Source organism: Paralichthys olivaceus, chromosome 19, assembly GCF_024713975.1.
Source record: "Paralichthys olivaceus isolate ysfri-2021 chromosome 19, ASM2471397v2, whole genome shotgun sequence".
NCBI lineage: Eukaryota > Metazoa > Chordata > Actinopteri > Pleuronectiformes > Paralichthyidae > Paralichthys > Paralichthys olivaceus.
In genome coordinates, this window is record NC_091111.1 from 9,075,009 (window position 1) to 9,089,237 (window position 14,229).

The 14,229-nt window shown below is 40.8% G+C and overlaps 1 protein-coding gene and 1 long non-coding RNA gene across 27 annotated transcripts in view; one reads left to right on the plus strand and one right to left on the minus strand.

The window, feature by feature from the left end:
- The first annotated feature begins 308 nt into the window (after positions 1–308).
- On the plus strand, positions 309–5,392 carry LOC109632453 (uncharacterized). Of its 2 annotated transcripts, XR_002202919.2 has the most exons (3): positions 369–832; positions 2,123–2,310; positions 4,589–5,392. It is a non-coding gene; the product is annotated as an uncharacterized lncRNA (long non-coding RNA). The 2 variants fall into 2 exon arrangements; XR_011239465.1 differs by having other exon boundaries at positions 309–832; positions 2,123–5,392.
- epb41l2 (erythrocyte membrane protein band 4.1 like 2) overlaps positions 4,914–14,229 on the minus strand; it is a 52,550-nt gene continuing 43,234 nt past the window's right edge. For 12 of the 25 annotated variants that reach the window (XM_069515615.1, XM_020091733.2, XM_020091739.2 and 9 more), the window contains 7 exons: positions 13,888–13,956; positions 12,855–13,496; positions 11,522–11,650; positions 11,157–11,255; positions 10,148–10,228; positions 8,690–8,804; positions 4,914–8,350 (listed from right to left, as the gene is read on the minus strand). In XM_069515615.1, the coding sequence (XP_069371716.1) occupies positions 8,700–8,804; positions 10,148–10,228; positions 11,157–11,255; positions 11,522–11,650; positions 12,855–13,496; positions 13,888–13,956 (1,125 nt within the window). In that variant the 3' untranslated portion in view covers positions 4,914–8,350; positions 8,690–8,699. The remainder of the gene's footprint in view (positions 8,351–8,689; positions 8,805–10,147; positions 10,229–11,156; positions 11,256–11,521; positions 11,651–12,854; positions 13,497–13,887; positions 13,957–14,229) is intronic. The other 13 variants (XM_020091740.2, XM_069515612.1, XM_069515610.1 and 10 more) reach the window with 5 other exon arrangements.

Consider the following 14,229-nt stretch of genomic DNA (forward strand, 5'->3'; position numbering starts at 1 on the left):
TCAAAAGGAGACAGAGACAGAACGGACGAGAGAGAAAAGACAGAGGGAGATAAGACAAATTAGAAACCAGCTGTAAAAACAGAGTGTGTGCGTCTGTGTGTGTTTTGTGACACAGCGAGGACGCAGGTCTAAGGTTCAACAGCGGCAACATTACTGGAGCCCCAAAGTACACGCTCACAGTATGATAAGGTATTACCACATTTTCATGTTTCAAATACACAGAGACCTGCAGTTAACCGTCACACTACACTCTATTTCTCTGTATGACATATACATAAGGACACACGCACACACACACACACACACACACACACACACACACACACACACACACACACACACACACAGGCCCGTCCAGTATAGCTAATCTTCTTAGTGATCACAAGGTTTGACTGTTGGAATGGAACAAAGTTCACATCGTCAACAACAACCAATGAGAGAGAGAGCGACAGAGAGAGGAAACACAAAGATAGAAAAGAAAGACAGACATAGATGAAAAGACAAAGGCTCAGAACGAGAATCACAACTTTGTCTTCTGGGTTCAAACGACCATCTTTTCTCTCGGAGGGATTGTTCTTTGGATTATATCACTGCGCTCTGTGTCGACACATGATGTGATTGAAAAGTTCCTTTCACGTCTGTAGTGTATGTGACCGCCATCACCAAAGCGTCACCTCTCACTGTTGCTGAAATGCAGACTATTTAATAAGATCTAGAATCGTGAGGACAACTGTTGGGACCACTATGCAGTAGCTCACTGAGGATATCCAGCAGCCGCCTGCGATCCATCTCCACCTTCATTCATATCTGCATTTAAGGGAACCTGAAAACTGTGAGTGGACATTTTGGAATATCTCCATGTATATGTGATGCGTCGCTGAAGATTATTGTTGAACTGTTGTTGAAGTATTTTCTCAACCTTTGACCTCGGTGACCTCACCGATTGTTTTAATCACATTCAAATGTTTTACTTTATTTTGTTTTCACTCTTTTGTTGCCTTTAACATTTTTACTTTATATTTGTGCCCTAATGTCTAATCCTGTAATTGTTTTTAATAGTTTTAACTTGTGAAACACCTTGTAACTGTGGTTTGAAAAATGCTATTTAGATGTTTAGAGGTTCTTTAAAATAATTATTATATACTTAAAACATGACTTCAACAAGGGCTGGGCCACAAAACAAGAATACTAATTATTGCAATATCACAAAAGATCAAAATATATAAATGTAATGGTGATGCAGTGTGATGAGGAGGTAAAATATATAATTATCGTTATGTTCTATCTCAGATTTAAAGTGTCTGTCTTTAAACTTGAAATAAATTGTAATGCCACATTTATCTTGATAATGATAAAAAATAAAAAACGTATTGTTGGAAATAATGTAATTTCGACAGGATCCAGGATGAGCCAATGAGAACACGATAAAACTGTAGAGTTTCTGTTTATAAATAAAACAGGCCATCACAATTAGATTCCCCTGAAGAGCCAATCTACTGTAATCAAATTATTCTTCCTTCCTATATTGAAATCACATCAATTATTTAACATCCTTTAGAACAATGTGGAAAACACGGAGCTTATTAGTAAAATATGAAACATTTACCCAGTCTCACCTTCACTTAGGAGCCTGGAAATCTTAATCATTTGCAGTGTGTTACTGGTAATATATTTCTCAAAAGCCTTTTACAAAGAGATCCAGCTTCACTGCCGTTAAGATGACCCTTCGTCATTCAGTCAGCATGCTGGTGTTCCAGTATCACAACAGCATCTGCATCTGTCCCGCCACACTGGCTCTATATTTCACACAGCTGTAAATCTGGCTCTGTGAAGCAACAATGCCTCCCCAGTCATGTTCATACATTAATGTAGAAGTGCAAGTTTAAAAGGACCGTGTAAAAGTGGCTCATGTCCTGCAAATACCTTCTATAACATATTCTTTTGAAATATTCTCATTCCACTGCTGTTAAAATGATAATGCACAAAACTTTAGCAAAAGAAAAGCTGAGAAACCGAAAGGTCGTTGACTTGAGAATCTCGAAATCAATGGTGCTATCTGATCACGTGTCGGGTATCTCTGCATCACATCCCTCCTGACTTCCTCCTGCTTTGTCCCATGCAGGAGCAGTATGGAGGTGCTGAGCGGCCCCTGGGCGGATCTGGCTCTGCTCCTGCGACAGACCATCATGCAGACAGACAGAGCGACAGACAGCTTCATTCCTCTGTGGCTCTTCGCCCTGATGCTTTTCCTGTCTGTCTCTCTGCTGCTGCTGCAACTGATAATCTATCTCAGCTGGAAACTCAGACAGGGTACGCATCGTTATTAACTTTTCATGACTCGTCCACGTCCAGACAACTTGCTATGTTATATTCACAATGCAGCCGTGTTGAGTGGATGCAGTGAGGAGGAGTCATTGTGCAGGGCTGCACACTATAAATACACACACTCATCCCAACATCATAACAACTTCTGCATAAAAATGTGCAACTTCATAATCTGTTCTACAAAGAGGAGATTTTACACTTTGCGTTATTGCTTGTTTTGTCCACAGAATGTTTCTATAGCAACATAAAGCAAAGTCCATCAACGCATCTGCAAACACACGCACAGACGACCAACTGTGTCTCGTCAGCTCATGTTGTCTCCAAATGTCTGGCTTTCAAACTAAGGTTCACTCTAAATAATGAAAAATGTCCAAAATAGGCAAAAAGAACAAAAAGAATTTGGCAAAATGATTTCTGCTGTGTGTCTAAGTGTGGGTACGTGTGAGGGTGACTGTGTGTTGGGGAGAGCTACTTATTTTCTGCATCTCTCCGTGTTTGTGTGTTCTGGAAGCTCGACCCTTTGCTCTTAAGTTCAAATCCTGAAAAGGTCACGGCTCCCCTGATATCATCAGCTCCCGTTCTCACTGCATATATGGAACTAAAAATCTCTAGACTTTATTTAGAGAAGTTCCCATTAATGATTGAAAAAATAACAATAAATTATAATATATAACAAATCACAGCCATGTTTAGTTCATGGTTTGTTCTGAAATCTGCTTATATACCTCAAAGGTGTGTTCAAGGTTATAATGACTGTGTCACCATCAAGACTAGTTGGCATTTTAAATCCAAACTATAATGTCTGGTGACATTCTATATTTTCATTTTAAATGTTGATACATCCCAAAAACAAATAACTAACAGATCCCACTAATAACAAATGATTATCTGCATCTGAAATAGCTCATTCCTTTGTGCCACAAACCACCATTGTTGTCCACACATTCCTAAAAACAGACTGTTTGGTCATTTGTTCCCTCATTACCACGAACACCAGTTTATTTTCAGTCAGTCCCACATACTGCCAGAAATAGAAGAACACGAAATCTGCATTAATCAACATCTGAAAGTAAATCACCTAACAAACGATCCTGTTCGACGCATGTTTGCTGAGAACTAGTGTTTGACTGTCTCGGTAAATTACTTAACATTGTTTTTAAAGATTTGTGATGTCAGTCAAATTAACGAGCTGGAGGTTTGAGGGGGAGTTTTAGAGTGTGTGTGTGTGTGTGTGTGTGTGTGTGTGTGTGTGTGTGTGTGGTGGTTGGGGGGGCGCTCAACCATCTGCTGTTTCTGAGGCCAATTACAATCAGTTACAGCTAATCTCACACCTGCAGCTCCGTTTGTCGGTGGCACTCAAACTCAACACAAACACTGTACACGAGCACAGCACTTGTCCTCCTGTGGTTCAACAACGAGCACACAGCAGCTGAAGGTGCCTCTTCTGTGGCTGCCTGCTGTGCATGAATGAGTGTGCTGCATGTGAACAGATATAAGATCAGGAGCTTTCAGTGTCATCTGAACAACCTGGAGATCGTGGCAGGAGCATGGTGTAAGAGTCACTGAGGCTGAAGAGCTGCTGGGCTTTTCAGAACTGGTGTCCCAAAGTTTGGTACAAACAGATTCAACTGAAACTGAGGTAATGTCCCATTTCCACGATATTAATTCACTGAGTGACAACGATCATCTGTGACATTAGTTACTTAAAGGATCAGTGTGTAAGATTTAGGCGAAAGGGATCTATAGGTAGAAACTGCATATAAAATAATCCTAGTGATGTTTTAACTGATGTGTTTCATCTAAATTGTATGAAATGTAATTATTTATTATATGAAAATGTTTCTTTCTTTATCCTTGAATGAGCCTTTATATTTAAATACTTTATATTTACATCAGGAGGAGGTCCTCTCTGCAGACAGTCAAACTAAACACCTTTTGAGTTTTCATGACTGAGGTCTACCACAGGTTCTCTCTCATGTTTGGAAGGGGAGGGTGAGGTGAGAGGTATTAAGCTGCTACATGCAACTTCGCCACTAGGTGTCACTAGATTCTACACAGTGAACCTTTAAAACTGCCACATTTCGATGAAGAGATTAAAACACACGGTATCACTTCAAGCACTTTCTATTTCCATGCTTCCCTTTATCCCCACAGCCAGACCACCTTAAAAAAACCTTGTGTATGACTGTCACTGAGCTACCCCGCATGTGGTTTCTACCAATATCCTGATTTCTCAATCCTCCTCTTTCTCTCATCCCCTCAGTTGAAGATGATCAGTCGGGATTTCTGCAGAACAGAAGCGCCATCAACAGGCAGATGTACAGAACTACAAACCTGAGGAACAGGAGCGCTGGCTCCCACTCACACACCTGACCGGACAGACTCTTCTGGAGATATGGACATATCACTACATTTCAGTAATAAACCTGACTGAACTGCCTTAAACAGTACGGAAGCTGAAGCCTGTGTAGAAGTCAGATGTGTGGAAACGTCTTGGAAAACCAAACTCACTGTCCTGGAGTAAAAACTCAGACTTACAAGTTCTAAATCACATCAGCCAATGTAATGAGTGAACGAGAGAGGTCCAATGAGAGTATAACAATCCTTTATTCAAACAGTGTTACACGGGGGAGGAGTGGCTGTGTGGGGAGACACAAGACAGTTAAGCTGCTAGATAGAAAAACCCTACCAGTGATCATTGGTTGTGCTACGGGAGAGCAATGAGGGAGCGGGCTGCTTTTCCAAAATCTGTTTCTTTATAAAGTTTTGTTGAAAGTGAGTTTTTACTTGGTTATAAATACAAAATGATGCTGGTTTTACTTTATATTATCGCATTTGTCCAAACTGTTCAATAAAGCCTGAGATTGAATGTAGAGAATAGAAGCCAATTATAAAACACGTGTTCCATCTGACCACAATGTCGCTCCATAATGTTGAGCTCCCTGACCGTTTAAAAATCAGCTGGCGTAGAATCATGTTTCTTATCCATGAGTTCCATTATGGAGTTGCCGTGGTAACTACTGTCTTATGCAGCTTTTTTTTCCAACATTAAAATTACTCATTCATTTGTCAGTCTTTTTTTAATATTGTTTTCATCTCACGAGAAAGCACTACAAAACATTTTGGAAAAACCGACCTCGCAGCCCCAAAGCTCCTGTGATCGGACACATGAGAGCCCAGACGCCCGAGATGAGGCTCAATCTGAGGCTAAAAGCAAAAAAAATAAAAATTACAAAACATGAAATGGTGGCAGAAAATTTGATTTGTAATGGTGCTCCTTCAGTGATCCCACTAAAACACACTGTGACAATCTCATAAATATTCAACAGGGGGGGGTTACAACAAATCCCGCCTTTCAACATCTAGATCAGTTTCACAGAATAAAAGAAAAATGATAAGAAAAAGCTACAAATGTTTAAACAGTGAAAGCTCACAAAGCTGCCCAGCGTTACACGTTTATTTCTTCTTCTGCCGCTTTGTCTCTTTGCAAGAGGGTTCGAGGTTAAAGGTTCGCCCTCATGCGGAATGTCATTGGACTGCAAAGCAGAGGTCAGACTGGTGTTTCCCGGCCTAGACTCTGTCGTTACCGCTCCGTCATCTGGATGAGATTTGAAAGGATTTCAAATTGAGAGATACATGCAACTTCAAATGAGGAAACTGAGTCAATAATTCTTCCCAAATGCCGCTTTATCCAGAAAGGAGGGGTCAGATAAATCTAGGCGAGTCCAGGTGGAATGTTTTTGTAAATCTGTACCACTTCTTTGTTCACAATCGTTCAGGTTTTGCAGAATTCTTTCGCTGTGTCAAACTAAACGCAGCAGACCGGGTTTCTCGGTCATACCCATTTAATGCCACCAATATTTATAACACAGTCACATTTTTGTGGAATTCAGATGAACATGTGGGTGAAAAGGACACAGGAAATGAATAAAACATTGTAAGATTCCATTCAGGGGGTTTCAAGAGCACTTCAAACCCTCTGGTACACTTCCCTTTCAGCTGCGTGTTACTGACGTGTTGTAACTGTTTCCGTGTGTATCCGTTTGTGTCGAGCAGAGGGAGATTCAGAGTGTTGTTTGCGTGGAGTACAAATGTAAATCTTGAAATTGAAACATATAAAAATCACATTACCACAGCAGAATTATTTGGTTGCGGTGAAACAGTTACATCACAGCGAGCACCACGTCGAGGATAAACTTATCTAGACTTGCTGTATGAGCCGAGATAATGTTAGCTACACACTCTCAAACCAAGCGACACAGTGGCCTTCTATCTAAACTCGCTCAAAGGTAAAAACATGAAGAGATGGGGATTCGAGTTCCAGGTCTTGTTACGTCTTGCAGGTTTTGTCGGTATGTAAAAATAAGCTGGGAGTGAAATTAAGTGCTGAGCTGCGACGACAAACAGGCTCTGACGCAGAATGAACCAACTGGTAGAAATTTCATTATTCTGGATTCGGCACAGAAACTTGTTTCAAGTTGTTCCTGCTGTGTGTCCTCATTTTGGTATAGAATATTAAAACAGCTTTAACTCACTGCAGGTTGCATAAGAAAACGAAATCACATAAAAAGTGGCTGACAAGCATCAGTGTTCAAATTGTCTTTCACTCCCGATTAGACGATGCGCGGCGCCACCTCTATCTCGCAATTATCCCTCGGTCCACTGGTCCTCTCTCCCAATCGCGCATCAGTTTACTGCTCCCCTGCGGCCCAGCAGGAATGGTCAGTGTCGTACAGTGGGCGGGCCCAGGGAGAGCGTTTAGCTAATTAAAAGCTGGATTACTGCTCCCATATAATAACCTTCATTTACTTTTACTGTACAGAAAGTTATATACACCAGAGTTTAAGTCAGTTCACTTTCAGTTCTTATTTCCTTTCAGTAAAAATGTATTATGAACATCTAACGATCCAATTTAGATTCATTCACCTACTGTAAATGTTAAAATGTCTCCTCTTTCCGAGTTGAAACTGAAAGTGAACCGACTCAGCCGCCGGTCGACACACAAGGAATGTGGATGAAAAAGAACTAAACTTACAGAACAAAAGACAGAATTATTTAAAAAAGAAAAGAATTGGTTGTTTTTTTAATGCGATATTTTACGCTGCAGCTCCATATTTTCTGTAATTATTAGTAACAAAATGTGATCATGTGACACAGTTGATTTCTATCTGACTCTGACCGTGAATGTGTTACAATGAGTGATACGGTTTGTTGGTGTTGTTTTGAAAGAAAGTTAAAAACCAAGTTGTGTCTCTGTGTTTTTCTTGCAGTCGTGGTTGCAACTGTAAAATCTTTAGAAAGGACTGAGTTACATTTTGTTACTCACCACTTAAAGATGTGAGGGAGGGAGCTGTAATTTCTCAAATCACTTTTTCTTTGTTTAGGAATGCACCTATACCACTTAAACTCTGCTGATACAGATTCCAAGCACAGAACCTCAGTGTCAATTTACTTTGAGGAAAAGAAATTAAGAAAATTTTTTTTTTTTAAAAACTGTCTCCATTTGAAATCTTCCTGTTTGTAGAAATATCTCAAATTTGCTTTGAATCTTACAGCTTCATTGAAGGTCACTGGTACTGGTGAAATATTCAGTACAATGATAAAGTATTTTAGCTGTGTCTCACCAGGACTAGTTGTCAGTGCATCCCTAAAAATTCTAGTTTTTGCAATATGTGACAGACTCACTATCTTCTCTCATTTTGTAAAACAAATCAGTTAAACAAAAAAAAAAAGCTCTATTAAAAAATAAAAACATGCTACAAATGTTAATCTAACAAAGTGGTTCTTTTTTGTTCCCTCCGGAAGAGGGAGGAGATGATTCTTTTTCTTTTAAATGGTTTTTGGAGTGAGGGATTCAGATGCACCACAGACATGTTAGAAAAGACTGGTGACTTCTCTCCAACCGTCTTTCTCTTCCTCGGGTTCTTCAGCTCCTCCTCTTCCGTCAGTCAAGGTCGGTCGTCGTCGGGTGATGAAGGTCGTTCAACGTCAACAGAGGAAAACAGTCATGATGGGCCCTTCAGCTCTGGGAGAATAAAAGTTGAAGGCAATCAGAGTTGGTGTTGTGGTGCTCGGCACTTAATGTTAATGTAATTTCCCATTTTAAATATTTATCTTGAACTAAAAACACACAAACACAGTCACGTCCTGAATGTAATATCTGCTTCTTCCCTGATTTCCTGTTTGATGATTGGCTGATGGTTTTAGCAGCTTCACGTGTGTTGATTTCTGTTTCATCTCACCTTTTTTCAATTTTTGTCTTTAGCAAATAAACCCCTACAGGCACATACACACTTGAATATCTCCAAAATCACCTTCACCATGAATAATAATAATAATAATCAGCTACTATTATTATTATTACCTGAGTTCAGTCAATCCTCCTCCTCCGCCAGTTCAGTTTCTTTATGAACCACCACTCTGGTAACAGACATGTCAGGATGTTGCTCTTTGGCCTCCTTAATTGCCTGGGCCAGTGCCTGCAGTACCAAGAGGCAGCCACATTGTGGCAGCACCGAGCACAGCAAGCAGTGAGGGGGAGGTGGAGGAGGGAGAGGAGATGATGGAGTTAAATGAAAAATTAAAAAAGAAGCATTAAAAAAATGACAAAAATACTGGATTTACAATGAGTGTGCGTCATTTTACTTCTTGGGGTTAACTGGGATGTAAATTGTATGAAGTAAAATGACTTCAGATGGAGCATCAAGGGGAAAATAAGGATTTCCAACTTGATGTGAAATCTGTTGGTCTTGTGTAAATCCAGCAAATAAGAACAGACATGCAACTTAAAACAGCGGATGAGGGATCATGCAGATCCAAAAAGAAATACTTTTTCAAATATTTGAAATATTCTGATGGTACTACATGAAACCTGGTACCACAAACCTCTAGTTGAACAGGTAATAACATAAGATGTTCTTTTTTTTTCATCCCACAACAGGGTATAGAGTTTTTGGCATGAGTCAAAGTCCCATTAGTGAAATCGATATCAATTGATCATCACTTTCAAATATCTAGAGGTGTAGAAACGTGTTTTATCACATCAGAGACAAATATAACAATGAAGGCCAGAACAGTCTGTATATGAACAATGTGACACTTTGTTTTGAGTGTTCACATTCATATCAGGGGAACATGGTTGACTATGGGGGGACTAGAAGAACTTATCAGAATGTAAACATCCTCAAAAGCTGAAAGTCTGCACTTGGACCTCACGGTCACTGTTTCATTTCAAATCCTCACAGAGTGTTGGGCTCGTTGGGCTGCACTAACTCAGTTGTCATCTCCTCCGTGTATCTTAAGCATGTAGCATTTTTATCAGTAAATATTTGACTTTCTCACAGGAAAAGACTCAAATTAACCAAAAACAAGCAAAAAAAACTGCAGCGAAAAAAAGGTTACAACAGTTTTCTCGACATATGGATGTGATGGAGGTGAAGAGACTGATGAGGCAGCCAATGAGTTATGACTTGCAGGCATCTCTCTGTTAAGTAGATAATAAATTAAATTGTGCAACCAGATTGCGAGCAACATGATCAACATGATCAACATGTGACCAGATGTGCATTTGATCCTTTCGGTCTAAGCAAGACAAGAACCTCTGGAAACCAAATTAAAATAGACTGACAGCAGTCATTAGCAAACATCTTCCTTGTTTCCCTATCACCAATTTATTCTAAGAAAAGAAATTCCACATCGAAGCTGCAGAATCTGGAGGAGCAGCTGATTCCACACCACACACACACATCTGGACAGAATACAGGGACCCACAAACCAAGCTGCTGAAACAGCTGGGTGATCAGATGTGTGACTGAGATCTGACCTGGTCGTGGTCGATGTCGCAGTCGCCGGTGATGACGATGCGTTTCTCAATCCTCGTCTCTGATAGGCCACCCTTTAATGTCTGGAAGAAACATTTACAGCAATGCTTTGATATCTGACACGATGGACTCTTTAGGAACAGTCAAGGCTGACCTGGGTGCAGCTGAGACACAGCTGAGACTCGAGCATTGTCTGAAGAGTCGAACAAGTCAAATCAGATTAAACAATTATCGGATTTGAGAACAGATGTGTGCACCACTGCTTAACCAATACAGATGAGGGCACAGAACACAAAGCATGAATACTGTATTAGGGTACCATTACACAGCCTGCACAGTTGCCATGGAGATCTATAATGTAAAGTATCCTAAACATGATTTTAAAACGAGTAAATGTCTTTGTAGTTTCTTTGTATTTTTCTGAAATCTTCCTGCCAGTCCACTAGTAAAATGTTCAGAAAATGTCAGTGAGCCCAAGTGAGAATATTATACAGCAGGAAAATGTCTGGAAATATTCCAAACAAGCTAGTGGGCATGTTGATGACTCACGTCAGAAGCAAAGCTGCAAAATACAAATATCTCAGGATAAAAAAAGAGGTGGCATACATGTGGAAGACAAAGATGTCAACTTGAAATGATGAAGAAATTCGAGAGTGTTTGATGATAAGGACCAACGCTGGTGTCTATTTGCTGTAAACAAAAACATGTGATATCTGCAGCGAAGTTCGTACATCATGTCCTCTCTCCTGCAAGCTCTACGCAGACACCCCCCCTCGCCTCAGTGTTCTGGACACAGTTTTGTTCTGAACAAGTCTGACACTGACAATTTCTTTATCTTTATATGTGAAAGAAAAACTCTGGAAAATGTCCTCACTCTATTTTCTCAACAATTGTGGAGTCTGGAGCTTTTGTACAAAAATCTTTATAGAAGTTATATTACATCTACAACTAATAATTAAATGTCATAATGACATTTGTCCAACAGAAATGTGTGTGTTTGTAGTTGTGTACCTTGGTAATGTGCGTGGTTGTAGTAGTACACAGAGATTCAGAGGTGATAGTCTGAGCAGTCATCAATACTCCAGGCTCACCGTCGCCGTTACCATCCAGCTGATAACAGGGAGACAGAAAGGAACAATTAGACTGTAGATACACACCCGAAAATCCCTCGTACATCTTTGAGGAATGAATGATGGCGGCATGCACTGTTGCTAGAAAAGAAGCACTTTAGAACATTATTATTAATAAGCTTTAAATATATAATAAGGTCTAAATGATACACACAAATACAACATGAACTCTGAATGCTAACACACGCACAGACACAAATGAGGAGACTAAAAATAAAAGCTCCCTGTGGTTCGTAAGTGTGCAACCTGTGCGGCTTCGTAAGTGATGGTCTTGGTTTCCGTATGTACGATGGGCACTTCTTTTGTAGCTATCTCAGTTTTCTGGGCTGCAAACGTGTCTGATATAGTCACCATTTCTGTCTTTACCACAGGTGGCTGGGGAGGGAGGAGAGAGAGACGTGAGGGGGGAGGACAAAAGGGTTAATATTAGAGCTGAGACAGTTAAGGAAACAAAGAAACATGTCTGTAGCTATGAATTTAGCTAGAAATGTGTACTTGATCATCATTCAATTAACTGTAGTTGTCAATTACATTAGAATTCCTTGTTTTGAAAGGGAAGTGCCATGTAACAGTGGCACAGAGCAGTGGATGTAGATATATAAACACAGCATATGCAAGTGAATGCGGCAAACTTCATGCAAGAAATCAAGAGCTCCCAAATCCACACAACGAAACTGAGAATACGACAGCATCTATTTAACACCAGGTAAGAGCAACAGCTACAACAGCAGCACGACTACATTAATAACAATCTTTGGTGTCGACATGCAGCTCAAAGGACGACACGGCACGAACATGCATAAAACATGAGCCGACAACAAACGACACTCGAGTGGCTGGCAAACAAGCCGGCAATTAAAATGTAAACAACATGCAAAAGATGACATTCAAATGGGCGGGTTGGCATTTCCAAAGTGTTTGGCGATGACGATTTCCTACAATGCTGTTGCCGTGGTGACTGGGACAAGCCAATTAAAACGCCAACAGAGATAGAGAAGCGTCACCGTCAAAGCACACGGAGGACACACACAAACACACACATGCAAATGCAAACACCAAAAAGGTGAAATACAGCATGCAGAAGAATATTCCATCTAAAAGCAACATGCATTTCCACACTTAGGCCCCATTTACTTCACAACACTACATTACAATGGAGAGTAGGAGGCGGTAACACGTCACACTGTGCACAGCAGGACTGGACTATAATGTAGGAAATAACATGAAAGATGATGATAGTGGATGACTTTAAAATATATGAATATGATGAAAATCAAAATAAGAAATGAATTATGTAGCGTGTGATATCTCGACGCCAACGGTGGTGGTTAATTGTGTATTAACAATTATCTTTTGTCTGATTTACTAGGATTTGACTGTGACTTCTAAAGAGGATGCATTTTCACAGGACAGAGATGAGTGTGAGGATGTACATGGGGCTTAAATATTCACACAAGCAGGAAGGAACACCGGCACTGTGGAAAGCAGGAAGGAGAATAACCAATTGGGTGTTTCTACAGTTGGCAGGAGAGGGTCAAAGCCCAGGGAAGCTCCAAAGCCGGCCCAGTGAAGACTTTACCTCAGAGCAACAAATAACCTGTGGCCGGGGTTCTGCTTCAACCAATGAGGCTTGTCCGTTCATTTTGGGCTCGTCCTCTACTTCAGCGTGGGTGGCCAACCCGCTCACGGCTTCCTCAGTCGGGGAGAAGCCATTAGGAGCCTCGTTGGTTGTTGTAATCGGATCGTCTGTGCTTTCCTCCGCCTCCTTCTCACCTTCTTTCTCCTCAGCGTTCTTGTTCACTGCCTCTGACTCCTCTACCGCTCGGCTGGTTTCTTCTGCAGGCTGAGTGATTTCAGCCGGCGTGGAGGAAACTTCTGGAGTATCCTGCTCCGTCGTCTTGTCCTCCTGTTTGTCAACCTGCTCTTCCTCCTCTTCTTCTTTCTCCTCCAGTATTTGTGTATGAGAGATGGACACAGGGACATTTGGGTGGTACTCTGCTTCTTCCTCGCTCTCGCTTTCAGATGAAACGCTCTCCTGCTTCACCGCTTTAGCTTCCTGTGTCACCACTACTTTTTCCTCAACCTTCACTTCCTGTTCTCTTGTTTCCTGGTCTGTGGTTGGGACAGCAGGAGAACTGGTTGTAACTGTGACAAATCCGGGTTTGGTTGCTTTGGAAACCTCTTCCACGACAACGGTTTCTTCGATTTCGACTTCGGCCGTCTATACACACGCACATACACACGCACGCATGTACACATAGTGCACGATCACACATGCACACAGATTGAGGTGCGCACACATACACAACAAACGCATGGAGACAAAAACAAAAAAACATAACATGATCATTGAACATAAAAAAACTCAAAACTCAAAATAAACAAATACCAAAGCAACTCAGCGATAAAAACGATGAAGATGTTCAACTGTAGACAAGTAGACGTGAAAATGCGAGAACATGTATGAAAACAGACAAATGAAAAGCCAAGGGATGGATGGCTGTAGGAAGAGGAGGAGATCTGAAGCTGTAAGTGAAAAATGAATGAAGGCATGAAGAAAACGTTGGATCGATGGAAGGCTGGATGGATTAATAGAAGAAAGTTAGGACCACCTTTGCAGGTTCTTTGGTATCAGAGATCGAACTATCAGCTGCAGCCGCTTCCACATCGGGCATATTCACCTGTGTGACAGGGAGGTTACCATGACAATCATCAATCAAACAGCAGCAGTGACATCATCAGTGTTAGCAGTTAGTTATAAGATGATGCTCATTGATCAGAGCATGGGGATGGGGTCGACATTGTTATTAATTCTCCCTCTTTGTCTCATGCACAATCATGTTCATTTCCATACAGTGTCAGGTTCATTGCAGCAGGCAGTAAAGAGCAGATGAGATAAAGAACAGAAAGGAGAATAGAAAATGAAAAAATAAGATGGACTGAAGTGAATTTCC